The sequence below is a fragment of the Brienomyrus brachyistius genome, chromosome 23, assembly GCF_023856365.1.
Source record: "Brienomyrus brachyistius isolate T26 chromosome 23, BBRACH_0.4, whole genome shotgun sequence".
Lineage (NCBI taxonomy): Eukaryota > Metazoa > Chordata > Actinopteri > Osteoglossiformes > Mormyridae > Brienomyrus > Brienomyrus brachyistius.
The window spans coordinates 2,874,004-2,900,730 of record NC_064555.1 but is presented as its reverse complement, the minus strand read 5'-3'; the positions used below and the strand labels follow the sequence as shown (position 1 = coordinate 2,900,730).

The 26,727-nt window shown below is 45.0% G+C and overlaps 2 protein-coding genes across 6 annotated transcripts; both read left to right on the top strand.

The window, feature by feature from the left end:
* Positions 1–10,288: 10,288 nt before the first annotated feature.
* On the top strand, positions 10,289–18,023 carry LOC125719562 (transmembrane protein 196). Of its 4 annotated transcripts, XM_048994461.1 has the most exons (6): positions 10,289–10,427; positions 11,113–11,262; positions 14,508–14,564; positions 14,746–14,832; positions 16,087–16,341; positions 17,236–18,017. In XM_048994461.1, the coding sequence occupies exons 1-6, from the start codon at positions 10,389–10,391 to the stop codon at positions 17,302–17,304; spliced, it is 657 nt and encodes a 218-aa protein (XP_048850418.1). In that variant the 5' UTR covers positions 10,289–10,388; the 3' UTR covers positions 17,305–18,017. The 4 variants fall into 4 exon arrangements, with proteins under 4 accessions (XP_048850418.1, XP_048850420.1, XP_048850419.1 ...); XM_048994463.1 differs by lacking the exon at positions 14,746–14,832 and having other exon boundaries at positions 17,236–18,016; XM_048994462.1 differs by lacking the exons at positions 10,289–10,427; positions 11,113–11,262 and adding an exon at positions 11,269–13,252 and having other exon boundaries at positions 17,236–18,023.
* A 3,132-nt stretch (positions 18,024–21,155) lies between these two features.
* polr1f (RNA polymerase I subunit F) lies at positions 21,156–26,182 on the top strand. Of its 2 annotated transcripts, XM_048994366.1 has the most exons (5): positions 21,156–21,350; positions 22,307–22,591; positions 22,914–23,055; positions 23,798–24,006; positions 25,291–26,182. In XM_048994366.1, the coding sequence occupies exons 1-5, from the start codon at positions 21,295–21,297 to the stop codon at positions 25,760–25,762; spliced, it is 1,164 nt and encodes a 387-aa protein (XP_048850323.1). In that variant the 5' UTR covers positions 21,156–21,294; the 3' UTR covers positions 25,763–26,182. The 2 variants fall into 2 exon arrangements, with proteins under 2 accessions (XP_048850323.1, XP_048850324.1); XM_048994367.1 differs by lacking the exon at positions 21,156–21,350 and having other exon boundaries at positions 22,271–22,591.
* Positions 26,183–26,727: the final 545 nt, after the last annotated feature.

The following is a 26,727-nucleotide window of genomic DNA, read 5'->3' as shown; positions in this document are numbered from 1 at the left end:
TATCAGCCTGACACTAATAGAGGCCCCATGCCTGCCCTCCACCCCCCTGCCCCCACCTCACCCTAGTCACCCTGTCTGCAAACAGGGTCGCTGGGGAGCAACTAAGGAACCGGAGACAAATGAACCGGCCTGGCAGAGAAAAGCCACTTTTGATGCCTGCGGTTGTGGCAAGTTTACATTATACACAGGGAGAAAGGGCTCCTGTCTCTTCAGCCATATATAAGGCTTGTTTGTCTGGATATAGCAGATTCCAATAAAAAAAGGTCAAAATCCTCACAATGGGTAGGACCCAGCGGCAGACTTCCATTCAAACCCGAAAGCTCTGGTAACTTTAATAAGGATGACCAGGGACACCCCCCCCCTACCACTGTTCCCTTATAGGTCCTGTCACTGGCTGCTGAGGTCAGATCGATGGGGGGGGGGGGGGGGGGTGAGTGTGATCTAAGTTTGAAGAAAACCTGGGAAAAGCACCTGCATTGGGAGGAAGGGAGACGGGAATGATGTGACAGAGGCAGAAATAGCCTGAATGTTGACTGGGACTGCCAGGCTTGTGCGGTGAGTCACACGCCGCCCATGTCTGTCACCGGCTGGGATATTTTTTTAATGCTGCACGGGAGCTAAAGGGGACGACGGCTTTACACCCATGCCAGATGGGGGGGGGGCAGATTCATATCTGCAGGGTCACAAATCCGACGGCAGATTGAAATAATGACGTAAACACACCGCAAGGGACAACAACTGGCTGATTTGGGTTGGAAATGGGAGGGAAGTACTGAGGGGGGGGGGGGGGGGGGTGCTAGAGAAACACAATCGTGTGCAAGAACCACAGTCCAGAAACTTCGTTCTCCGAGCGTGGCACACAGGGCGCGATCAGTTTTAGCTCGGATATCGGTGTGGCAGCATGAACAGGTCATGTGACGGTTCACATCAGGCCATGGTGACTGGCCCAAGCTTCCTGCACATCCTGTTACTCCACAGGGAGAAGAAAGCATGAGAATCTCTCCCGTATCGCTAATTTAAAGGGAGGGAATGTATCAGGCAGGCACGCCAAGACCGGACGGACATGGTGGCGGGGTGTCCGGTGACCTCATCTGCAACGGAGAGCTGCAGAGGATCCAGAAGTTCGCATGAAGCTGGCCGATAAACTCTTTTAATGTGGCGCGACTCACTAGCTGACAGTAATGACATAAGCAGCCATGAAGCGATCACATCCCAGCCACGCCATAGAAGGAAAGGGGACTGTAGGAGAAAACCCGCTTAATCTGACCCGTCTCTTCATCACAAACAATGAAATGTCTGATGAGGAGGCAGCAGACTTTACATACACAGGCGACACGAGTGGGGGGGTCTTTTTTAATGGGGCCCTAGAAACAACTAACCCGTCATGCCTGTTTGCCTGCAGGGCACGGAAACAAGGCAGCTACGCGGGGATTGGCTGGCCATGACCTGTCATGGAATCGGAGAGTCGGGAGGGGGGTGCCCCCTTTTCAGATTCATGTTCTCCCCACTCCAAACCCCCCATCAGCCGACTTTTCAGCCCAAACAGCGTGTCTCACGCAGGGCAGCTTTTCTGAGATGACAACCATTATAATTCCCCATGATTACTTTTCAAAACGTTGACCTTACGTCCAAAATAAACACATTCACATGCATAGCCGTTGTTCTCTTGGTGCGATGGCAGGTGTGAGGCGTAAACTTTACCCCGTAGGAGAACTTTGTTGATGTCACTGCCGTCTGGGATGAGAAAACCTTTCATGTGAAGCACCGTCGGAGAGTCGCTTTTATCAAAAAGGGGAAACAAAAGCAGAATCCTTGGCGACGAGACTCAAAGACGAGGTCAAGACAGTTACTCACCACTAAGATCACGACAAAGAACAGAACAATCCGGATCCGCAGTTTCATATAAAACCTCGGACAACTGAGACGCTGAGATGGTATAAATTAGACGTGGATGAATATCGCGCGACTTGAAGCACGATTGTGCGACCACGTGTTGTTTTGGAATTTGATCTGAGCTGTGTGTGAGTCCGGTTTGTGAACGCCATTCACATTTCTGCCGACGGAAGATGAATTCAGAGGCAGCACGACTGACTCAGATTCCCACGTAAGATCTGCCTCGTGTTTTACGATTAAAGAGAAAACAGCTTGTGAATACGCTTGTCATTCAGTGATCTGAGCACCACCGGATGGATCCAATTACTGTATTCTTATTCTGGGCTGTGAGCCTTTCCGCATCAACAGAAACTGCGTGGCACTTAAACCCGTGGCCACAGCTTTTCTGCTAACCACAGCGTAGTTAATGACTACTCTGTCAGGGAAATTGCATTGTGGGAAATGGGTCACTGGGCCCCTAGCTAGACTGACACGTCATCTGAAATGCGTCACTGTCAGAGTTTATTGCACTTTTTTTTCCATCGTGGTCTTTTAAACTGGGTGCCAAACTTCCACTATTTGAAAACCCTCTATATTTCTCATGTGAGACTCTTTTTTCTTTTTATACATTTGATAAGACCAGGTCATAATCTTAAGAGGAGGGACAAATAGTATTTCCTACTATAATCGTATCATATTTTTTATGTTGACAACTTTTTTCTCTATACATTCAAAGCAGAATCACACCTACCAATCTCCGTGAGGCTGCCACAGTTTCACGTTTCATCAGTTCACTATTCTTGCAGTGCTGAGGTCATTTCCTGTGGCTTTTCCAGCAAAATAGCATGACATCACTTACCTGTGGTCTGCCGTGTGGTCGCTCTTCCTCATTACAGTTTTGTCCCTGGGATGTTGACCAATCATGAACTTTAACATGTAGCGGGGGAGAAATCTGACGACATAATTTAGCAAATGGTGTAATATTCTACAGCTCTCCGCTCTAAACATAGCAGGATGAATTATTCTGTCCTAAATTAAGCCTAACGATAATTCGGGTCTTAAACTGAAACCAATACAACAGGAACATTATTCAGCATCCTGCGCAAAATGACTTACGGAGGTGAAACTGCTTTCAAAAATAAATATAGGAAATGTTACATAATCAGTGTAGTATGACAAGCTGAAATGGTCTGGAACAGCCCTTCATGCTACACAGACAATCTCCCTCTGTGTCATCAAAACAGGGCAAGCAGTGGATTCCGAGATTGTTGTGAAGGCCGTTCTGTGACTCGGGCTATTAGGTAAACCTGTGGTCTCGCTCTGACTTTGATTCCTATATACAGAGTCGGCTTTTTTTTCTTGGGGTCTGCCTGGGTTTTCCTGCCGGTTTTTTTTTCCAGTAAATTTCCTATAGTATGAGTGTGTCCTGGCATGTTCTGGTACCGCATTCAGTACATTCCCAGCCGCAGCCCTGTACTTCCTGCTGTAAACTCTAGGCCCGCTATGCCTCTGACGGAGAAGCGGACGCGGAACACGGATGGGTGTCGAGAAGCATACAGGCTCCATAACATGGGGCTAATCTTTCTGATTATAATCTTTGCTCCTTTCAGTAAGTTCAGCTTCTTGGATATCAGGGCGCACTGAGTAAGCTGACCATAGTACTTTTCTCCTGCATTCGATGCGAAGCCACGAGCCGAGTTTAGTGTGAAAACCACGTGGCGGTCCTGTGAGAAGTGCTGACCAGGCGGGCGTTACGGCCGCCTTCCTGTCACATGAAATACCCCCCCTTCTCTTCCCGGACCAGTCCACCGCCCTTCGCCGCGGACATTCTGCCGCGGCCTGCGGCAGACAGGGTTGATGGTGCACTGTCAGGAGGTTTTTTCATCACCAAACTCCCCCGTGGCTTGTGCTCTGGGCTCACTTTGCTGTGACAACTGCCCTGTCACTTATCCCAACGCCTGATTCGGCACTTTGACGGGAAGGCCGACCCGCTCCTGCTTGGCTCGCGTTTTCCATGCCGGGCCATAGATCAATGAGGTATAAAACAATCTCATGCACGTCAAAATTAATTGGGCTCTAAACCGCGCTGAAAATAAAACAACAACAACCAGACCAACATCTATCACTCTAAGCCAAGGTTATCCTGAAGTGATCCCTGTCCTTGGAAAGTCACCTTAACTCATCATCATCATCATCATCATCCTATTCTGGAAGGAATATAAAGTTATAGTGAAATCTGAAGGTTCCTCTATAACGAGGAATCAATGGCCTGTATTCCTTGAATGTGGTAAATGATGGCTGCAGACCAGTGTCTTGCATTTCAGGTCCAGGAAGTAAAAATCCAGACCAATGATTTTGTTTCAAAAAACCAGTTGAGAACTCTGTGAATGTGACTCTTTACATGCAATTGATTGGTTGACACAAAATCTTGGTCTGGATTTGTGCTTTCTGAACCTGGACATTACACCTCAAATCACATCCTGAGAAGATGAGGGTCCTTGAACAAGGGCTTTGGACTTTTGTGACAGATGTAGAGCCAAAACAACTTACGGTAATCAGCAAACCCCGTCATATAGAGGGCCGGTAGAGGGTCAGGGAGACCTTGGACCCAATCCCAGGAAGCACCAGGCACCCTAGGACACACTGGATAGGATGGCAGTTAGCTGAACATACATCTCCCGCTTTTACCTTCAAGGTAGATGTTCATTAAGTGAGTCATTTAAAGAAAACACACACTGGGTCATACAGTATTATCAAAGCTGCATATTAAGGAAGAGAGAAGCCTAGAAAAGAACACAAGCAGCCATCACTTTACGGCGTAATGAATCCTTCCACATGCTGCACTTTATGCTCTTAATTTGATGCACTGGTGCCAGGCTCTCTGGATGTTACCAGTCTGAGATCCCATCGATTTTCCTGCAGGTTCCTCTCGGCAGAGATCATACATAAGGACCTCAACATCGATCCATCATACTCTGCTGCCATCACTGCATACAGTGAGACACCTGCGACTGTATGACTCTCCGAGCCAAAAAGGGGGTGGGGCAGGTGGGAGGGGAGTAAAATCTGATCATACCTCCTCTGGTTTCCACGTCGACATTGAGGCCGAGCTTGAGTGACGCCATTCGAGAGATGAATGCATGATGGTCTTGCCACGGGCCAAGAAGGGTTAAGAGCGATTGGTTGTTACAGTCCTTGCACAAGGACCCAATGGTGAGATCACTCTGCCTACCCCGAAATCTGAACCAGTGATTGTTGGGGAAAGCGCCCGGCGTTTCCACCCCAACTCCACACTACACTTTGAATTACGAGACAACACACTTTAAAGTTTTACTTGCGCAAGGGTACCCACACTCTCAGCAGAATGTGCTACAAAGGGTGGTTCCCCTTGGCTCCTTTATTTATAGTCAGTGGGAGGCGCAAGAGTCACGCAGAATAGGGAGGTGAGAGAAAGTTCTGGTTTTGCTAAGGTGGGAATGCTATTATTAATATAATCTAAAGTATGAGGCTAGGGGAAAACAAAATAATGTATATACATATTTACATTCATTGCTGATCATACAGGAGTGATAACAAAATGATTAATAACAGTTTCTTCAACCTAATAGTGATCTTCCCATTGGCAGCACAGGGTCCTAATCTGCTGAGGTATAGGAGGAATACATGATATAAGGGTCATTACCAAGTTTCTGTTAAGTCCGGCTCAAATCTGACAAAATGCAGTCTAGAAGCATGTGACATCTTGTTGGTTAAAACCTGGAAGGTGTTGATCTTTAGCCAGCTGAGCACCGTAACATATAGATATTGCCCATACATTTAGCTTTTTTTTTGTCCTTCTTCCGGCATGCTTACACAGGCAGGAGACTCCAGTCCCGTGGGATCACTGCCACACTCCCATAATCTGAACAATGGGCCATTGATTAGGGCAAACTGTCTCTACTGGTCGACTCAGCTGGATGAGAGTGCTGATCCAATTAACTCTTACAACAGCAGAACTTCTCGCTGGTTTGTTCTTAGAGAACAGGATTGGAAGAATATGGTGTCGTTCGATGTCACGGATTTGACTGGAAAATTGTCCGGGAACAGTAGCAATTAGCAGTATCCATGTGTTAAAGGAAAAAGGGGGTCTTCATTCTGCTGGTGGGGATTATGTTTGTTCCCATGATTGCCGGCTCGCGGATCAGTGCTGCCATTTAGAAATCCACTTAATGAAATATTCATTCGTCTGATAATTCTTGGTAAATGGAAGCGAGTTTGTTTTTTTACGCTCAGCCTTTGGTCCCGGAGTACAAAGTCGAATGTAATACAGCTACTCTAGCTACTGTAGTTATGCTAATCCATGGAATGACGCCGATTAGCTTTGCTGCTTTGTGTAGGATGAATTTGACTGAACAGGATCCAAAGGTCTGACTAACAGCCAGCCAGCGTCCTAACATTAGACTGCCACTTCGACTTTCCCATGTCAGACAGGCTACCCATGGACTTTTATTGCCGAGGAAACATTCAGCATTGATACTCGTTACAGAAACCGCCTCCGTTATAGTCCTGCCTTAACTCGCCTGCCACTTTCAAATGCTTATTAAGCACATTCTCTGCATCCCGGTACTTCGTCATCCATTAATCTAGCTAAGCCGGAAAGTCATGAATCGTAGAAAAGTCAGATATCGCCCATTGACCTTTTGTCTCCCACTTCCTTCCCATGTTACACTGCAGCAATGACTCACCAGCTACTGGCAAATGAAAGCTTAAACTTGCAGTGATCAAAGGTTATCCCCGTGTTCAACTTGTATAACTTCCACCTAAAAGAGGTTAATGGATCCAGAATTACGCGGGAGCTGGTGAGGCACTGGCAGGACTTGGGTGATTTTCATACTCTGCGTTTAGCAGATGCTTATGTGCGACAATTTTTTTTCTCATGGAAGACTCAGCTGCATGCTGGGAAGGAAGCTCATTTCAGCCACGCTGCCTGCCAGCGCCCATTCTCACATCCAAGGCGTGCGTTTGCAGATGGTCACAGTCGCATGAGGACACAAACAGAGGAAAAAAAGACTTATGAAAAGGCCCTGCCGATGTATTCAGTTCATTCTGACCGAATGCAAAATCACTGACTTCGCAAGCAGGGATAAAGTGGGCATGGTGGATACAGCCATCCCAGCAGCCGCTCCTGAACATGCGTGGGCATTTACCGTGTGACACAGCAGCCAAAAACAAACACGGGCCCTCGCTTAGAACATTGTGGCCCAAAGTCCAGCTCCACACTTCAGTAGCAAGATGGAGCTCAGCGCAGAGTGGCCACATCTGTGGAACACAAAAAGCCAGAACTGATGTTGTTAACATCAGCATTAATTTAACAAGAACAGAAGGCTGCAGGCAGGTGGCACAGTGGGGCAGTGGTTAGCAATGTTGACTCATGCCTCTAGGACTTGGGTTCAAGTCTGTGCCATGGTTCCATGTGTGTGGAGTTTGCATGGTCGCCCGATGTTGTTCTGAGGTTTTTTTCTAGCTATTTCGGTTTCCCTTCCCAGTCCAAAAAACATGCTGAGGTTAATTGGAGTTGTCTGTAGGTGTGCATGTGTGAGTGAATGGTGTGTGTTTGTGAATGTGCCTTGTGATGGGTTGGTGCCCCATCCTGGGTTTTTCCCTGCCTTGTGTCCATTGGTCCCATAACCCTGACTGGGCAAGTGGTTGCAGGTGATGGACGCATTAGGCTGTACGCCATGTTAATATTAGAATGAATGTTACAAAAACAATGCTGTACTGCATGCCCTGTACTAGATAGGCAGCAGGAAGACGGATGGATGGTAGACAGATAGATGAAGGATGATGTCCCACCTCGTCCCCTTCAGTCAGCGGCCCAACGCTGCTTAGAACTCCCTCCACTGTCTGCAGTGAGAAATGTCACTGCAGAACAGTTCCCTAGCGGTGGAATGAGCTGCAAAACAACATGCGGTCATCAAACTCCCTCTCTACCTTAAAGAAACGCCTTATCCTCTACTAACCTGCTTGTCCTTGAATAGTCTTAGGTTCTTACTTTGTTAGGACAATAGATACATGTGTTGTGTAGCTCCTGCTTCAGTCCTGCTTACACTCGTACCTGGACATGCACAGGAAGCTCAGCCTAGCTGCACTAATGCCTGGTTCATGCTTGATAGCATATGTGTTTGTAATATGCTATTTGCTTCGCTTGTACTGTACGTCACATCGGACGAAAGCATCTATTAAATATGAAAACGTAAATATAATGATGGATAGATAGATGGATGGGGTTCCATATGAAAACAATCCGGGTTCCTGTTCAGATCAGAGACAAAGTTGCCTGAGGTTTGGTAATAAGCTTGCAGTTACATAAGCGTATTTAAGTAAGTCTGGATTAAATTCCATCAGCGGGAGGACAGCACAGCGGTATAGTGGTGTGTGTCATAAAGCTACCTGCTAAGTTTGGGAGTTAAAATGCAGCCCGAGCCTCGCTGTGCATGAGTTTCCATCTATTTGTTTTTGTTGCTCTGACCCAAAGCTGTTATTTCTGCGTGTCGCTTAGGACGATGCATCAGCAAAAAAAAATAGATGTAAATTTGCCGTCCAAGGTGCCCCTTGCCCCATGTCCTGTGACAGTCTCTGTGTTTCTCCCTGTGGTAGATTATTCATTATAGAGCAAAGGACGCTCTCAATGGTCCCATTTGTCTAGCATGGCTTCCTAGTGCTCCACAGATCTAGGAAAGATCCCTCCAGGAACTTACTGCGATGTATGTAGCACGCAGCATAACCGAACTGCTTAGCAAAGGACGGAGACACCCTTACCACCCTCGCCCTGAGTGGCAACCTGACTGCGCCTGGGCTATTTACATGCAGATTCCCTCCGTGGTCCCCCTTTCGACTGCACCCATATCTGTGATTTTTTTGAAGGATAAAAATGAGTAAACACACACAAATGTATATTTTGTTATTTAGGGAATCTGACAGCGGCTGGAATCTCAAGGCTCAGGGAGACCTGCAGAGGTTTATCGTTTCTCAGTCTGATCATCCGGCAGTACGCGCCTGTCTTACCTGGATTATGCAAAGCCTGTACGGGCTTATAATAGTACGGGAGGATATATTTGATTCTTCTACGCCATGTTCTCCCTCCCAGCGTATTTGTAGTCCTCGTCTGAGTGTGTCTCCCTGTGTGGCCCCACAGAGTCACAGACTCAGCAGTCGACTGCCGACAGGTTCAGCGGAGAAGCCCCCCCCCCCCATGGAAGATGGATTGCTTGAAGGATGAGTGCCTTCAAATATCAGTTAAGGTCACAACATCCTCTTTTATTGTTTTCCCAGCCAAAGGTAAACCTTCATTGTTAATGTCTGCTACACCGGGTGAGGCACTGACCCCTGGGATTTTCTGCAGCAGCCAAATTTGGAGACTCCGACTTTCACTTGTCATGGGAGACAGGCGACTGTGAGTCACTTCCAGTTTGGGCTACACACAACTGCGATCTAGGATGTGTGTGATTTGTCACCGGTGTGGGGTCGCCACAAGCCACTGGAGCCTGTCTGAGAGCACAGGGCACAAAGAAGGAGAAGCTGCCTACATAATACCCTTCAGTCACAGGGCAAGCAGACATAGACAATCGTGAGAAGCCATATTTTCTGAGGTTCTCCTTCTAATCGTGTTATTTTTAAAGGCGGATCTAAGGATCTTCTTAGACGAAAACAATCAATTGATGCATAAGAGTTATTTTAAACACCGAATGCATAAAAACATGACGTTTATGGGAGAAGTGTCCTAAACATCACATATTTGACCTGGCTGCCTCTGCGGTATACAGACGTAGAGGTCCAATACAACTCATGACACACATTCAATTCCTAAACATTTTCTGAGATAAATAAAACATAACTCTAGACTGGTGTGGAGTCGGAATAGTTTGAGTGTGTAACAGGGAGACATGTCGTCCACGCCATGCAATTCACTTCAGAGACTCAGAGAGCATCTTTGCCATCTGCATGTAACAAACAGATCACCTTTAAATCATTTATGAGGAAACAATTGTGAGTTATTAAGGATTTATGGATGTGGCAGGGGTCCGGTGGAGGGGAGCCTCCCAACTGGAATGTACGTGGCTGAATGGCAGCGATTCCTGACTCGACTGTGTTGCCCCCCTCCCCCAGAGATGTTTGTGAGGGGAAAAAAAGAAAATACAACGCAGTCGTCCAAACATACCTTTTGTAACTGTCTGGATTACGTATCTTTTGCCCTTTGCTGTGAGCTTAATATACGTTAATACCGTTTGCTGACTGTAATCAAAGAAGCAAACAAACACGGACAGATGAAGCCACAGCCTGGTGTCTATCCTGGTCAAACGTTTTCCCAAACCATAGAGGTAAATCCGGAGGGTTGCGTTTTACCACCACCCAGCATGCAGCTTTCAGAAAAGATCCGGAACTCTCTTACGCCCTGCTCTGCAGGGTGAGAGCAAATGCCCCTTTAGCTTCTCCGGTTACGTAACATTGAATGACATGGGTTATAAATAGCAAGCCTGATGCTATTTCAGACTAAGATCATCTCAGCGTCTCAAACGGTAAGAACAAATCAGCAGTTTTATTTTTAACCGCAAACGCGGCGCACAGAAGAATAGATTAAACGTAGCAACCGGGTTCGAGCAGTTGATAAATACGCATGTCTAACAGACTGGACGTCTAAAATCTCAGAGGACCTATGCATAATCAATGGTCCATTTATATTACCCCAGGGATTTGTGCTAGAACCCGAAAATAAGCTTTCGGAAACCTGACAGGTCGTTTCCGTGTGAAATTTGATTTTGCGCTACATCCATAACAAATTAATACTTTCCATCTGTTTTGATGGTCTTATCATTAATATACATCTACTATGTAAATTAAATATGTTAAACTTAATGCAGAATGCACAAGGCCTGGCAATAAAATCTTTGTATATTGATGCACAGTGCACAACGCATGACAACGTAATCTTAATATAAGCATATTTAATTCCTTGACTATAGTCAATATATCCTATAGGCTACTCGTTTTACGAGTACGCGGACTGTGTATTCTGCAGTACGCTGTGCAGGTATCTGCAATGCTGGTAATTCCCTAACAGTTCTGCAAATGTTGCCATAAAAATTCAAGTAACCTGCAGGGTGTGATATATGGCCAACGCTTGATTACTGTGACAGCAAAGATGACGGCAAATCTTTCACAATTCGTTAATGTGAATCTTTCTTGGGATGCATTGTCTTTCAGATATCAGTGCTATATCTGGACAGTCCAAATCACCTACGGGAGTCTACACACCTGCAGTTCTGCATTTGCTTACTCAGACAAAATGCAAAAATCGTTTTTCATACCCAGCAAGCAGGTTGCGGGGTTGCGTCACGTCGCGACAGCCTCACGGTAAGTGTATGTCGCGGCGAGACATATTTGTAAATTTCAACATCCTTATGTAGAGAACTGCTGCTACACAGGGTATACGATTTAATTTGTAACAACGACGCTGCTAACTCCAGTGCATATTTCATTATTCATATTTTGCGTACTCAGTTAATAGAGGTATATTTTTTGTTTGCAAGTAAAACTACAGGGGCCGAACAAAGCAGATAAATAATTCATCGTTTATCTAGAGTGGCGGTATGTTTAGGGCTCCAGTCCAAATACAGTAGTACTGTCAAGTTATTAAAGAAAGAGGTTAGGGCTGTGAAATTGCTCTGCAACGTTAGCTGCATTAAATAATAGAAGCACTGTTTTGAATTACGTCATGGAAATGTAGGTTATTGTGCTTTACTGTAAAACTAGTCCATGACAAATCACGCAGCTAAAGAATACGACACACCGCGAGGACAATCCACAACTGATCATTATGGTATTATGGGATGACGCATATTCATTTAAACACTTCAGAAGACTATACACCCAAACTGCGGACGTTATCCGAGCAGGCTTAAAGGCAAGCACTTTGCAATGTGAGCCTAACAAACGGTCTCTTGTGCCCTAATTACACACAATAATAATAATTCCATTTAAGACATAGGCCCATGTCTCCTCTGACCCCGGGGTTTGATGGCACCCGAGGGAGTGTTTTTAAATATTCATATTTTAAAAACCACAATAGTTTCAATTTAGATGACCGCATCATATATCCTTAGTCATATCACCTTTATGATTTATTTTGACAAAAACGTGACCAAGTCCCGTTATGGCTGACTTGAGAAACCTCCGCTGTGCATGACTGCATGCCTCTAAAACCAGCGCATATTGAATTTATATGGCTCTATCTTGTAAAGGTGTTCATAAAAACGATTAAAAATAAAACACCCGCGAGAAATTCATACAGACACAATGTACCGAACTATTAAAGTACAAACACGGCACTTATTCCATTTGAAACTCCCAAGGCATTGAGTCGTAAAGACTCGATCACGACCTTCGGGAACACATCAGTGATCTTACACCTTTAGAGAAGAGATGGGCGTGAAAAAAAGAAATGGTGAACAAAGTGATCCAACCAAACGTGCCTCATTGAGAATAAAATGTAAAATATATATCTTCCTTCTTTCGCAATGCACCTCTGTCGCCTTGGTACAATAGCAACCTATAGACGCCCAAGTAAAACAGCGTCTTTTAACAGCGTCGGACACCAATCAAACCTACTATGATTTAATATACTGATGAGAATTTTAATGGTTTTTAATTACATAAAACCGTTTATTCCGGACTTGTATCGTGGAGGAATTAGTGATCGTAACAATTGCGCGCTCATAATGCGGCATCAGCTGTTGGGTAACTAAGATCCTCCTGGTGCGCGTAGCCCGCAGGTGAGTCACATGGGCACCAGACCACCAGCTTCACAAAGCAGAAAGTAAAGAGTGAAGTGCTTCGTTTATCAGAGGCACTCCGCTTATGTGTCCGTTAGAGGATTGCGGGTCACAGGGAGCGAAGACTAAAGAGATTTAAGCACTTCGGACAGCGCCACGTCGCCGCCAAACTGATCACCGATAACTCCGGGCGAAACGCAATTCGCCACCAAGAGTTTCCTAAGGACAGTTGGCTCCCCAACTTCCATATAGCGATATTAGCACAGATTTATATAGGGATATACGGGACACGTTTCGGGATCGATGTGGCGAGAGCGCAGGGGCGGATACGTGCTGCTTTCCGATCGGTGAGCCAGCCGCTCCGTTCTCCCTCTCGCTCCACACCGAGGAAGGATGCCGGAGAGAGGATGTGTACCAGCCGGAAGATCATTTGGAGTCTGCTGGTGCTCTCCGTGGTGGAGATAGGGCTCGGCGTGGGCAGCATCGCGCTAGGGGCGGTGGGCATCAGCCAGGTGAAAGCGGAGCACAAGGCGCAGCAAGGAGACGCGTCCCCGGTGTGGAGCGGGGTGTGTGTACGTTACACATTCATCCTTTATCCAGCCTCTGTGGTTTTGCATCTGCATGTACTTATGCATGTTTATGACAGGGTCTACAATTTTGATCTATGGATCAAACTACCTTTGTTCCTTTTGCGGGGTATATGTTCGTCATCAAAAGTTCAAGGGGTTCTGGAATTAGTTAGGAGAAACCAAGTTGGTGGTTTAATTGATAGTAATTTATCCAAAGTGATTGTTCTAATTTAGGCTGCCAGTGTCCAGTCCTTAAAATGAATTTACGTATCGAATTCTTTAGTCAATGAATTTTAAATCCAAATTAGCAAAATGAATAGAAGATAACAACGTAACCTTTGCTGCATAACACCAAAATTGGCATTATTGGATATAATAATGCCCATTGAGTTGCATTTCTTTTTTCAAGGAAAATTAAACATTTCATGCGACGCACATGGATAGTTTCTTGTGGTATTCCGGTGCATTGTGGAGACGCGTTTCTAGTAGCGCTTCTTTTTAGATCGTGAAGTTGAGGTTACACATTTTTCCGTACTTCGCGTGCTTTATGGACTTCACAGTTCCCTGACAAACGCTCAGTTCTAGTGTCCGTGCCGATGAGAAAGGTGTAGTGCCCAAATTTAAGTTATCAGATTCATGCCCCAAACCGACCACAAAACAGCAGAACCTGTCAGACCGAATGAAGATCCAGGTGCAGTAAGATTCGGGATCAGAAAGGGCTGCGATCAACAAGCAGGACCTGTGGCTCAGTATGTTAATATATCCATTGTCTAACTGCTTATCCTATTCAAGTTCATGGGTGAGTGGGTGGAGCCTATTCTAGGCTCACAGGGCACGTGGCTGGGGCTCCAGTATTTTTGGGTCCAAATCTAAAACCTCAGACAGAACTATTTTTGTAAGCAAGGTGAATTAAATAAAGTTTATATTAAATAGGCCATCACACGTTGCCCCGGATACAAACGCATTGTGCACCTTCCCAAAGACTGATTGCACTGGAAAAGAAAAAAAAAACAAATTCTGGCCTCGTGACTCACCTTCCTACTCTAGCATAAACAGCCAGAGCCGCTACGGGCGCATTCCTATCCGCTCGTTATTTTCTACCAAACTTAGTATCGGGCTTGTGGGGTCAAAAGAATGAAGAATGTGCACTGAAAAGGCCAAAATGCGATCGTGCTCAGTCTGTGTTCTTGGTGTCCTGACTAATATTCTTTTCTCTCCTTCTGTATTTCTTTCTTTATTTATTCGTTTTTTTTTTAAGTTTCTCATCTGCGGACTCTGCGGGGTACATTGCGCCAAGAAAAGAACGGGACTCGTCGTAAGTACACCCGCTTCAGCAGCGCCGTGAAGTGCTTTCCCGGGGCTTGTGGGGAGCGAACAGGTCACTCTCTGCACCAAAACTGCGCCAAACCTCGCCAAGAGACTCACAGCAAAGTTGCAACCACATTTATTTATTCTATTGATTATTCTATTTAATTATTCTACTTTTTTCCACTCAGCATCTACTCGAAAACTCCACATTAGCTGAAACCGAGGCTGCGATTTGCGAAATCCAAGTGTGGACAGTGTGTATTTTAACACTTAGGGTAAGAGGGGAGATTCAATTAACCAGGTACAGGAGGGGAAGGAGGTAAATTCACTGGGGAGAGACTTAATGATAAATCGATACAGGAGTGAAACCCATCCTGAGATAGCCTCAGCAAACAACCCTTCTCCTTTTCCAACTGCATCCCTCTCTTTCACTCATTCATTTCACTCATTTTCCCTCTTACGGTTGGCGTTGCTCACAGGAGATTTACTGGCACAAAAATGTTCTGAGGGCAAAAACAAAAAATATTGCTTCAGAGAGGTAACCAATCAGATTATAGTGGAGGCGGGTCCAAGCAACTAGAGGAGGCAGGACCAACAAATCAGATGTCTTGGTCCCACCTCCTCTAGTTTCTCGGACCCACCTCTTCGACAGTCTGATTGGTTATGTATTTTAACCAATCATTTTTCTTTCTGCCCTCAGAACATTTTCGTGTAAATGTGCCCTGCTAGCGTTTACTTTGCATCCCAGATTTTCTCTTCGCTGAAAAAGTGAGTGTCTCCTGTCTGCTGTCACTCCCAGTTACTGTGCAGACTTTTCTGGAAGTTTACCTTCCGTCGGCCACAAAACCAACCACCCAGCTGTGGCCAAATTTCTCCCTTGTATATACATTCATCTGCTAAATTTATTTTCAGTTTTTTTTAATAAATCATATTTATCTTCAGGTTTTTGGTGCACAACGAAGGGGCAGCATGATATTAGCGGTTAGCACTGTAACCTCGTGCCAGTCTCTGAGACCAGGGTTTCACTCGGCCAGGGTTCTACATGTATGGTGTTTGAACCTTCTCACTGCGTCGTCATGGCGTTTCCTCTGGGTTCTCCAGTTTCCCACCACTGTCCAAAAACATGCTAAAGTGAACTGGAGTTGCCAGATGCCATGTAGGTGTGAATGTGCGATGGTTGGCCCCCTTGTCCTGGGTTGTTCCCTGCTTTGTTCCCATAACTTTTGGGATAGGCTCCACCCCCTCGTCCTGGGTTGTTCCCTGCTTTGTTCCCATAACTTTTGGGATAGGCTCCACCCCCTCGTCCTGGGTTGTTCCCTGCTTTGTTCCCATAACTTTTGGGATAGGCTCCACCCCCCCCCCCCCCCCCCCCGTGACTCTGTAAAGGATAGCAGATATAGATGGATGGACAGTATATAATGACATTTTAAAATTGTGCTTTAAACTGAGCTAATTTAAAGCTGATTTAGGTCCCTGTGATTTGTGATTTTGAACTGATTCTTTGTTTTTGTCTCTGTTCCGGCTGACAGATGATATTATTTTCAGCCTGCTGCATCTGTGGGCTGATTGGGGGGATCCTGAATTTCCAGTTTGTGCGGGCGCTGGTCAAGCGGCCCGACACGCTGCGGCCACTGCACCTGGCCGCCCTGAGTCTAGCCTGCTTAGGGATCAGCACCTGCACGCTGTCCACATGGCTGACCTGCCGCCTGGCCAGCAGTGAGCAGCAGAGGATGTTCCTGGAGCGCGAGCACTCGCTGCACCACTCCCACGAGATGACTGACAAGGTAGCCTCTCACCTGATTGGACAACATGCCAAGTAGGGTCTGCCCTTCATGGAATGCATGCTGACCAATCACATGTGTTTAAGAGGCAAACATGGAAGCCACGTTTTAGGAGTCCTGGATAACTCTGAATCGACTTCCTGCATCGGTTACATCGTTTACTTCAGCAAAGTTCTGTTCCACTTTGTTTTTTTCTGTTTAATTTTTCACTTATGTTTAGTAGAGGTTGCCGCTTGTTGTTATATTTTACATATTGCTATTGGCTTTACTTGTACATAACTTTTGACGAGGGATGAATAAAACAGTGTTCACCAAGAGTCTTGGGACACTTGCTGAATTCTATAACAGTGTTGCAAATTTATTGGTTTTATAACGAAAGTCCATTGACAAGCATTGTTTAAGCTGCAGATATACCTGCACAAATCTTCCGCACAGACATTTTCTTTTTATTAAGTGTCATAATTGTTTTCACTGACTCATTCACTTCTGTTCTTGCTATTAATCGCAATTGCAATCACTGGCTCCCAAAGGGACACTAAACACTAATGTTCGGCACTTTATGTTATTCCAAAGATGTTACTAATTAAAAAGCACCCAATGAGTCTGTCCGCAAATAAACCTTTTAACTCAGAACAGCTCTTAGGACTAGAATTTGGGTTTCAATTTATTACTATTTGAACTGAATGTTTTACTTCAAACTACAGGTTGTTTCTAATGTAAACATTCTTGTAAACAAATGAAAAAACAATGATTTTTGTTTTAAAACCAATAAACTCGCGACATTTTTACTGAATTGTGGAAGCGTCCTGAGATTTTCTATGTTCATTGTGTATCCAGAATCAATGACTTTTGCTCTCACTTCTTACTTACCCACAAACTGTACCCCCTCCGTCACAGGAGATACTGGACAACTCCAGCAATGGGATCCCCCAGATTTCTTACAACGGGAGGACGTCACCTCCGTGATCTGGATATCCATCAAGCCGCCTCCTACTTTTGGCGAAGACGGAGAGAAACGACGCGAACATGCGGTCGTTGAGTCAAAGCAGGCAGGTGACAGACAGCTGCTTTGGAGCGGGCGGGGCTGACCGGCCGCACTGGAGAGATTTGACAGCCAGGAAGCCACTGAGTAGAAGCTAGACCAGGCTTCTGAGTCCATCACCCTGCCTCTCAGACTCTGGCGGGAACACTATCGATCTCCTCGCAGTCTGGCTAAGCGGATGGGAAGTCCAGCCTCAAACGTTTATACCGCTAAGCACGAAACAAGCATGCATGTCCTTCAGCTCATTGCCGGTGGCCCCTGTTTTATTTTCCTCCAGTATCTCATTCTCTCGTTCTGAGATTCTTCTGCCTGAGATGGTGATTCTGATTTCGCCACCCTCGCATCATGGCTCATTCCGGAATGCTTCAACTACAATGCACAGTAATGTAATGCCTGAATTACTCATGCTTGTACATATGGGGTATATCGTTTATGAATTTACATTATTTTTGTATGAAGGCTTCTTACGGAAATAAAGACCGAAAAGGCCATAAGTCGAACCCTTTAAAAAAACTGATGTTAAATTGCATTTCTAGAAGAATCCAAGAAAAACCGGCGAAACTGACCACTGTGGCTACATCTAAAGGAAGCTCCCTTGCAGCCCGTCTTCCACTCCACCCCCAAGAATTTCCTGACGTACCGTCTCTGGGGGAGAAAAACCCAGAAATGTCACATTGTGTTTTGTGGTAGAAAATTAAAAACTGATGGTCCAGTCATAAGGCAAGACTCAGCGCACGGTCGAATGGGGTCATAAACACACACACACACACACACACACACACACACACACACACACCACCCTGTCCGCTCCCTTTTTCATGGAATGTTTAAAACACAACAGGAACCCGACAAGGCACAGAAAAAAACTCTATAATGCATTTTTAGCGTTTTTATTTTTTTTCCTTAAGAAAGAGGTAGAAATGGTTGTTATAAGTGAAGCACCGCATGGGGACCCTTCCTGCTGACACGCACAAGCGCAGGTGAAGCACTGTTTCAGAAAACACACGCACATGCATGTGACACGGACTCCGGCCTTGCATTCTCCCACACCCTTCCTTTCAGAACGATCTGTACAGGACTCCTACTCTGCTTCTCTGTGTTGCGTCTAAGTCTAGAGAGCACAGTCAGATAAGGTAGGCAAGATACCTCCAACCAGTCTCCACCCTTCAAGGCAGTTCAGCACTGCAATTTGGAAATACAGTGGTATATCAGAGCCAGGGGCAAATCCAGGAATAGGCTGGCATTGTGTCCTAGGGCCCAATCAACACAAGGGGGCCCAACCAGTCATGAAAAATAATGTATTATATATTTATATATAGCTCTGGGAAAAATTAAGAGATTACTTTATATTTTTTTATCTGTTTTTTTTTTTTAAATTCTGGTTTAATCCTGGTTCTGCTGGCAGAAGGCCGCACTAAGCAGCAGGCTGTTTCCAGGCTCAACATTTTCTAAGACAGCAGTACACAAGAATAAGGTGAAGCAGGAGGCACTAGACCAGAAACGACCAGAAACCATCCAGGTAGAGGGCAGAAGCGACTTTCTGATGCCCGAGATGAGCGTTAACTTTTACAAATGATTCTCATGAATGGTAGGATGACATCAGGTGACCTTCAATGGGTAATATTAAGTGCAGTTGTGAAGTGCACTGATAGGGCAGTTCATATCAGGCCCCTAGAAGCAGGACAAAAGCAAAGCAAAGTTGAAGCCCTTCATTAATGATAAACAGAAGAACCAGGCTGCAGTTTGCAACAAAATATATATAATTCGCAGACTCACACCCATAAATTGAGAAATAAGTGAAACAAAAAATTATGCTGTGGTCCCTTAATTTTTCTGGTCTCTTAATTAGTGTTTATATGCCGGCAGAAACACTGACGCCTCTAGCTATAAGCAGAAAAGGCAGCTACCGTGTGCCTCCGAGTTACCAGCGTTGCGGAAGAAGTGGTAGAGGTGCCTCCCAAATAAAGCGAGATCCCGTCCTGATCAGAGCTGCGCTGTCCTTATGGTGTCAAAGGAAGAGGTCGTTGGACTTTATCATGACTTTAAGTTCCTGTTTGAACATGGATGAGGATTTCTTGCGAGTAAATTAAACATATGCACACATTACGCAGTCCATTCTGCTTGGACAGATAACCAGATATCAGAATGTGAGAGTCACAAGCCGTAAGTATGAATCCAGCGGGGATGAAGGGTGTCCCTTGTGCTCTGCGTATGTACTGTGTGGGATGACAGTTGTGCTAGGACATGCACATCTGGTTGAGTGAATCGGTATTATTAGTTCCAAAGTACACTCTGTACATTGATGAATTAAAACAGGCTATCTATTCATGCAATCAAATCCACATAGTATATGAACCACCGAACATACAGTCCTATACCGAGACAGCTCCGATGTCCCACGAACACGCATACGGCAACGCGGATGCCAAACCTCACACACGCCGCTCGATATCACATTACTCCATCTGCTTACATCAGGCGAAAAGGTGTCTGATTTGCCAGGACAGGGACTGTAGGAAAGTGCTAAGCTCGCTAGCCTTGCTAGCTGAGTCAGGCAGAATCTGGGACGGTCCTGGGGGGCAATGCCCCCGTGACAACATGCGTGCCTGCCCCCCCTTAAATATTAGGGGTGTAACTTACAGTTTTCTACAGTTTGGTATGTGTCACGGTTTTTGGACGGGTTCGGTATCTTTAAGGAGACAATAAAAACACATCACTTTTATTAAACAATGAACTCTATATTCCAATATAACAATTCCCCATTCAGAAAAATGGCAGCATGACTAACTATGCCGTGATGTCTCCCCTAACCTTGATAACCTTGATAGCATGTATGTGGTTTGTCGATACTATTTGAAATGACCTGCACAAGCAACATTAACTTTAAAAATAATAAAGTGTAACGTCAACTGGGCTACCTGTCTAAGCATTTTGTGTTTGCAACCTGTCTAAGCTTTAATAGCAATGAAGTGATTAGCCTTCTCTATTTTATATAAACAGGGTACATACGTGTATAGGTAACATTAAATGTAAAAACAACAGGAAGTGCAAAATCAAGTTGGTACCCTAATGAGATGCCTATTTATTATGGTGAGGTTCTTATGCAAAAAGATAAGCATGTTAACACTCTCTGAAGCAAGGCGGCTGCTACCAAATCTTATCTTTATCAGACGATAGGAACATAGACGATGTTAAGCATATCAATGTTGAAAATAACCACAGGCAATTGCAGCAAAGTGCAGATAGATAATCAGTATTACATACCCATAACCCAAGAGAGCGCAGAATGTTTTTGATGCAGAAGACCCACATAAAAAGGGCAAAAACGTATTTTGGTGAGTCATTTTAATAAAGAAGATAGACAATTCATTTGAAATGTAATACTCTCTTTATCAACAGGCACTATCGGTTTAATACTAGCAGCGACATAGACAAGAAAATCAACAGTTTACATTCCAGGGCAAACGTTACACGGCTACGATATTTACAATTAACAAAAATATACGAATACACATATAAATTATCGCCATTTAATGATAAGCGCGGTGCGATAAAAGCATGCCGGCTGCTGACCAACACAGCCCAGGCGTCACTTTATGTCAGCCAATTGTCGACAGAGGGTGGGATTATGTCAGCCAATTGTCGGCAGCTGGTAGGATCACTGTCCATACAGTGTCGTATTGCTGAAACAACGTCGATTTCGTTTGAACTCTGCGGTGACCTTCAGCCGGGATAATTTACGCCCTCTGCTGTTGTGTAATGATATTTAAATTCTAGCCCTCGAAAATGACCACTCCAGTTTTTTCAGGTGTCTTTTTGGGAAAAAAACGTATTTTATTCGCGTCAGTACGTATAGGAAAATGACATGCATGTAATACCGCGGTTCACGTGTGCATATCGTACCGAACGGTTCCATGTGTTGTATATATGTGGACGAAAATTTTGTGCCTTGGGAACAGCCGAACCAAACGTAAGTGAAATGGCCTAGAACAGCCACTGGAAGGAATGTCACTAAATTATCATCAGAAATGGCTACAAAATACACCGCCCTGGTGCTGCTATGTTATACTAAAATCAGACTGCTCTAACTAATAAGGAGGTTCAACAACCTGGTTGTTAGTTTAATACTTTCATTTATACAACATCATATTACCAATAATTTGACTAATGTTATTTTCCAAAAGAATATTTACTAGTGCAAAAAATGTAATGCAATTAAATGTAATTTTGAGCCACGCATTCAAGGGTTTAACCTTAGAAGTAGCTGTTGGTAACATATGCACGTTTCCCTGCACCTCTGAACTTTCCCCAGTACTACACCTGTTCACTGATTTGGCTTCAGCGTAGTGGTTCAAGATACAGCCTTGCAGCAGGAAGACTGCTGGCTCAAATCACAGGGGAGGGCTGTAATTGTATTCCGCAAAAACAAAAGGGCTGCATACACCGAAGTAGTTCTTGCTTGTTCATTGGCGTGGGAAAAGGCAGTTCTAGTGTTATTAGGCGGTACTCAGCGTTACCTGCAAGATCGCTATTTTTCTGTTTTCATTATTACTTTATTTAACTTGACACACCACCTCTTTAAATTCTCATCCTTGCATTAGAATATAGACCAGTTAATATTGATGGTATTTCATACTGCGTCATATGTTTTAAAATGACTACACACTGAATATTGAACTGAAGCTTGTCATAAAAAAATTAAATCGCAAATCAAATCGTAATCGCAATGTCTGTCAGAAAAATCGCGATTAGACATTTTCCCCAAATCGTGCAGCCTATGTATACGGCTAAGTGACAAGGTAGCGACTAAATCGATTGTAATGGTTTGAAACCTCCTTTACGCACGGGGGCGCCATCGCCAAGTCGCTGAATCTTCGAGCGTTGCGTCCTTACTTCCTCTGTCGTTGTTCCCAAACTTCCGGGCAGCATGGCGAAGCTGCAGCAGGTGGAGACGGAGGTGAAGAAAGGCGGCCCGTCCGCAGAAGCCGAGGCTCTGGCATCTGGGACGGTCGGGACGTCGGGGAGCGCGGGTGCGACGCCGTGTTTGCCGCCTAGCTTCGCGGATGCGTGCCAGTTCGTGAGCGCGCCGTACTCGTGCCTGGTGCTGGACACGAGCCGGCGGCACGTCGCGCTCTCGCCAATGTTCCTGAAGAAGAAGAAGACGGGCATCCAGGAGCAGCTGAACTGCGAGCTGCTCAAGTACTCCGAGAGGTGCGTGTCATTTCCCCAGGCGGCGGTTCATTTAAGATTAAACGATCTGTAATGTCTTTTCAACCACATGGGAAAAATATCGAGTTCCAGCCAGTATTAAATATCTGGAGAGTCATGTTAGTTTAGTTATTGGTAGGTGATGAGAAGGTTTCCCCAGCGTGTTCCACATAATATAGGCAGAAGGACGTGGAAAGGCGCTATACTTGGAGAGGGGGGGGACACGAGGTAGTGGACTAACGATGGCTGGATTGTCCAAAAAATTACAACGTTGCTTTTCAGTGAAACAGTTTTTAAAATGAGATCTCTTTGTTCTTTTCCCCAGTATGAACGGGGTGCCCCTAGCCTACGACAACATTAAAGTCTTGGGACGACATGGGGACATATACGACGACCAAGGGTTCATCCACCTCAACATAGAGGCGACGTTTGCGATCTTTCGGCCCAGAAAAGGACAGAGGCTTTTGGTATGCCTCCTGTTTGTAAAAAAAAAAGAGAAAAAAAGTGGTATCACTTTACTTAATGGGGCACAAATACTTAGCAATAACTAGTACAAATCGTGAACAAGAATAGTTCCTACTTGAGATAATGGACGCGTCATGATTCATTAATGATGAACAAACATGAGATCTGTATTTCAATTGTGTTATTCGTGATTTGTTACTTCAATAGTTCCTTTAGTAGTTCATAAATATTTACAGAATTAACAGACATAGCAGCTATAGCAATAGTTACTGCTTGGGATAAAAGATGTGTAACAGTTCGTTGATGATGAACGAACATGAGATCAGTATGTAACTAAGACTCAGTTTATGGTTAATTAATACATAGGAAGTAGTATGATGATATAATACAAGGCTATTCAGATCATGGACCTAAAGGTCTGAGCCCTGCTGATTTTGCAGCCTTCCTTTGCCTGTGAGCCAGGTGTGAAGCCCCATGCATATCAGAATCAGTAATTAAGTACATGGGAGTGAAAGCAAGGGCTGCATTTGGAGTCGAGGTCCAGGTTTGAAGAGCCCTGATGTATTGTTAGTGTTACCCTGTTTTCCGTTATAATTCATTGTGAGATGTGGACCGTAATTTCTTGCAGAGCAATGGGCGGATGTTTTAAATAGCTTAAATATGAGGCAGTGTTGGGCAATTTTTTTGTGGTTGATTGGGACTCTTCTTAATCTGGGGTTTTAAACGCACTTGTCCATTTTTCAGGGTGTCATAAACAAAGTGGGAGTGAGTCATGTGGGGTGTCTGGTGCACGGCTCGTTCAACGCCTCCATCCCTAAGCCGTACCAGGTCAGTGCGGAGGCTTGGAGGGAGGCCGGCTTCACTGTGGGCGACACCTTGGAGTTCGAAGTCTTCCAGCTGGACGCGGACGCCGCCGGCGTCCTCCTCATCAGAGGAAGGCTGGAGAAAAAGAGGTGCAGTACTGGGCTCTTCTCTGCCTCTCCGTTAAGCGCGTGCCCGCTGTAAGATTATTAAGTTTCGTTCCGTGGTGGTCTGCAGCTCCTGTGTAGAGCTGTGACGATTGCGCGATTAAACTCGATCATTAAAAAGCATTAATGAAAAATTTCCTTCGCGATTACTTGAGAATATGGTGGATGGAAGATCGAAAACTGAGCGAAAGTATGAGTTCTGTGGAAGCACTTAACATTAAAAGTGAATGAAAATGCAGTCGTCTGTCAGTATCGCAAAGCAGAACTTGAAAGTCACCACAGAACGACTGCAATGCAGATGCATCTTATAAGACATTCAGCTGGTCTGATGACCTTCTCCCAATGCGTGTCACTGACCTTGGCTGTATTTATCATCATTTTGGCCTAAATTATTTTGCTTAATTTAGTTTCTGTGAACCAAATTGCCCATAGGCGTGCATATGTGCGTTAATGCTGTGTGTTTGTGCGCGCGCGCCCACGGTCTATGGTTATTCCTCAGGCAAAAGCAGCCGCGGTAAAAGGCGGGTGGCGGTAAAAGGCGGGTGGCGGTAAAAGGCGGGTGGCGGTAAAAGCCGGTGGCACTGTTCCTGCACACTGCTGTTTGGTGTCCGTGGAGTTTGCATGTTCAGGCTTTTCAGCTGATCCTCCAGTGTCCTTCCTCTGTCCAGAAACATGCAGCTTACGAGAACTGAACTGCCTAAAGTGACCATATGTGTGACTGAATGTGCACCCTGCAGTGGTTGGTTGGTTACTGCCTCGCATTAATTGCAGTGCATATACAGCCTCTCCCCAGGTTACGATGAGCTTGCATCTCCTATCGTGAAGTGAAAATGGATTTTAGTGCAGTACATCTCACCTAACAAACATCATAGCCTAGCCTACTGTAAAAACATGCTTAGAACGCTGTTCAATATCACATGTAATTTATTGAATAATGTATTGAAAGCGAAAGAAATGTATCCATTGGCAAGTCAAAATATCGTAACTCAGACCATCATAACCCGGGGAGTGTCTGTGTGTTATGTATAAACGATTATTCAGTGAATTGTCAGATTAATCGGTAGATTATTTGATTATTCATATAAGTCATAGTGACAGCTCTACTTTCATGTTCACACAGATTCTGTAAAATACGGAGCGTTTGTCATTTACAAACAATTGTGTGTTAATAGCGAAGTTTGTTTTTGCAGAGCAGAGCTGTGAATCGGGCCAGATAGGGTGTGACTTTGTTACTGCCTTTCTTAAGACAAACCGTCTAATTCCCTTCAGGGTTGAAGAACTGGTGGCCCTCAGTGAACAAGGAGATGATGTGGCTGTGGAGGACAGTGTCAGGTCCGAAGAGGGGAGCCTCGAACCCATGGCTGAGGACTCGACTGACAGCATGAGAACCAAGAAGAAGGAGAAGAAGAAGGAGAAGGAGAAGAAGGAGAAGAAGAAGGACAAATCCTGGGACACCGAGGCCCCAACAGATTGGCAGGTCACAGCGGAAACGCCTGCTGACACCACCGGAATCGCGGAAGTCCAGGTGAACGGGGATGTCGATGGAAAAAGAAAGAAACACAAAAGGAGAAAAGGCAGGACGGAGGCTGAGGAAGAGCAAATGGACGAGGTGCCTGCTGTCCTCTCTGACGAAGTCCGCAGCAACAAAAAGCCCAAGAAAAGGAAGCGGGAGAAGGACGGTGGTGCCAATCTGGACGCGGATTCTGAACCCCCCCGAGCCAAGAAGAAAAAGAAGGTGTAGGATTTTTACCCAAAATGACTCAGAAGCACAGTGAAGCACAATGAAGTATCTTCACGGGACTCATCACGCCGATGTCGTGTTTGTGTAAATACTGCCACTTGCCAGCAGGGGGGAGTATTACAGTGTCTTCTTGGTTTTTAGAGAAATGTTTGTTGTAAGACCTAATAATGCCCGTACAGAATTAAACAATGCTGTATAATATGCATTTATACCAAGTGCCTTTGACCATGAAAGATGGGATGCTTGGCTTTTGAATGTGAAAATGTAAAGTAAAAATGTATTTTCTTTTAAATGCGCCTGCATCCCGTAATTCATCACTGTTTTTTTTTCTTTGTAGTTGAGGATGCGTCGTTCTGAGATTTTGTTCAGTCTACATAAGATTTTTGTAATCGAGCACACAGTAAATATGCAATACGGCGGCGTCAGTCTATTTCATTAATTGTACTGATTTTCAAAGCTGGTCGGGCCACGTTTGCAATAATAGAAATGGTAAAGTTGGCTGCTTCGTTGCATCAGTTACGTTAAGTTGTCGTATTGGCTTGGGGAATCTGAAATGTGACACGATCTTAATGACACCACCCCATGCTCTATTTGTATTGCTTTCATTCACCGCGGGCGTGCGCTAAACCGGCGGATCAGGGTTTTCCCCGGTTCGTCGTCGTCTCCCGGCCTGCCTTCCACATTTCTGCTTATTAAAGGTCACTGGTGTACCGTTACTATTTTTACACCGACAGGATGTGAATGCTTTAAATCCCCGAAGCGGCGTTTCTCCGAAGCAGGAGTAGAAATTCGTAAATGGGGAGGTTTAAAAAAAGACATTTTGGCAGGTAATAAAATGAGCTGTTTGCCGCTGCGGTTTGTTCTGAGTTTGGGCCTCAGTATTATTTAAAAATTGACATTAATGATTTTGCTGTAACGCATAGTGTCTAGTTCAACTTGGAGAGCTTTTGTTAATAGACAGATTT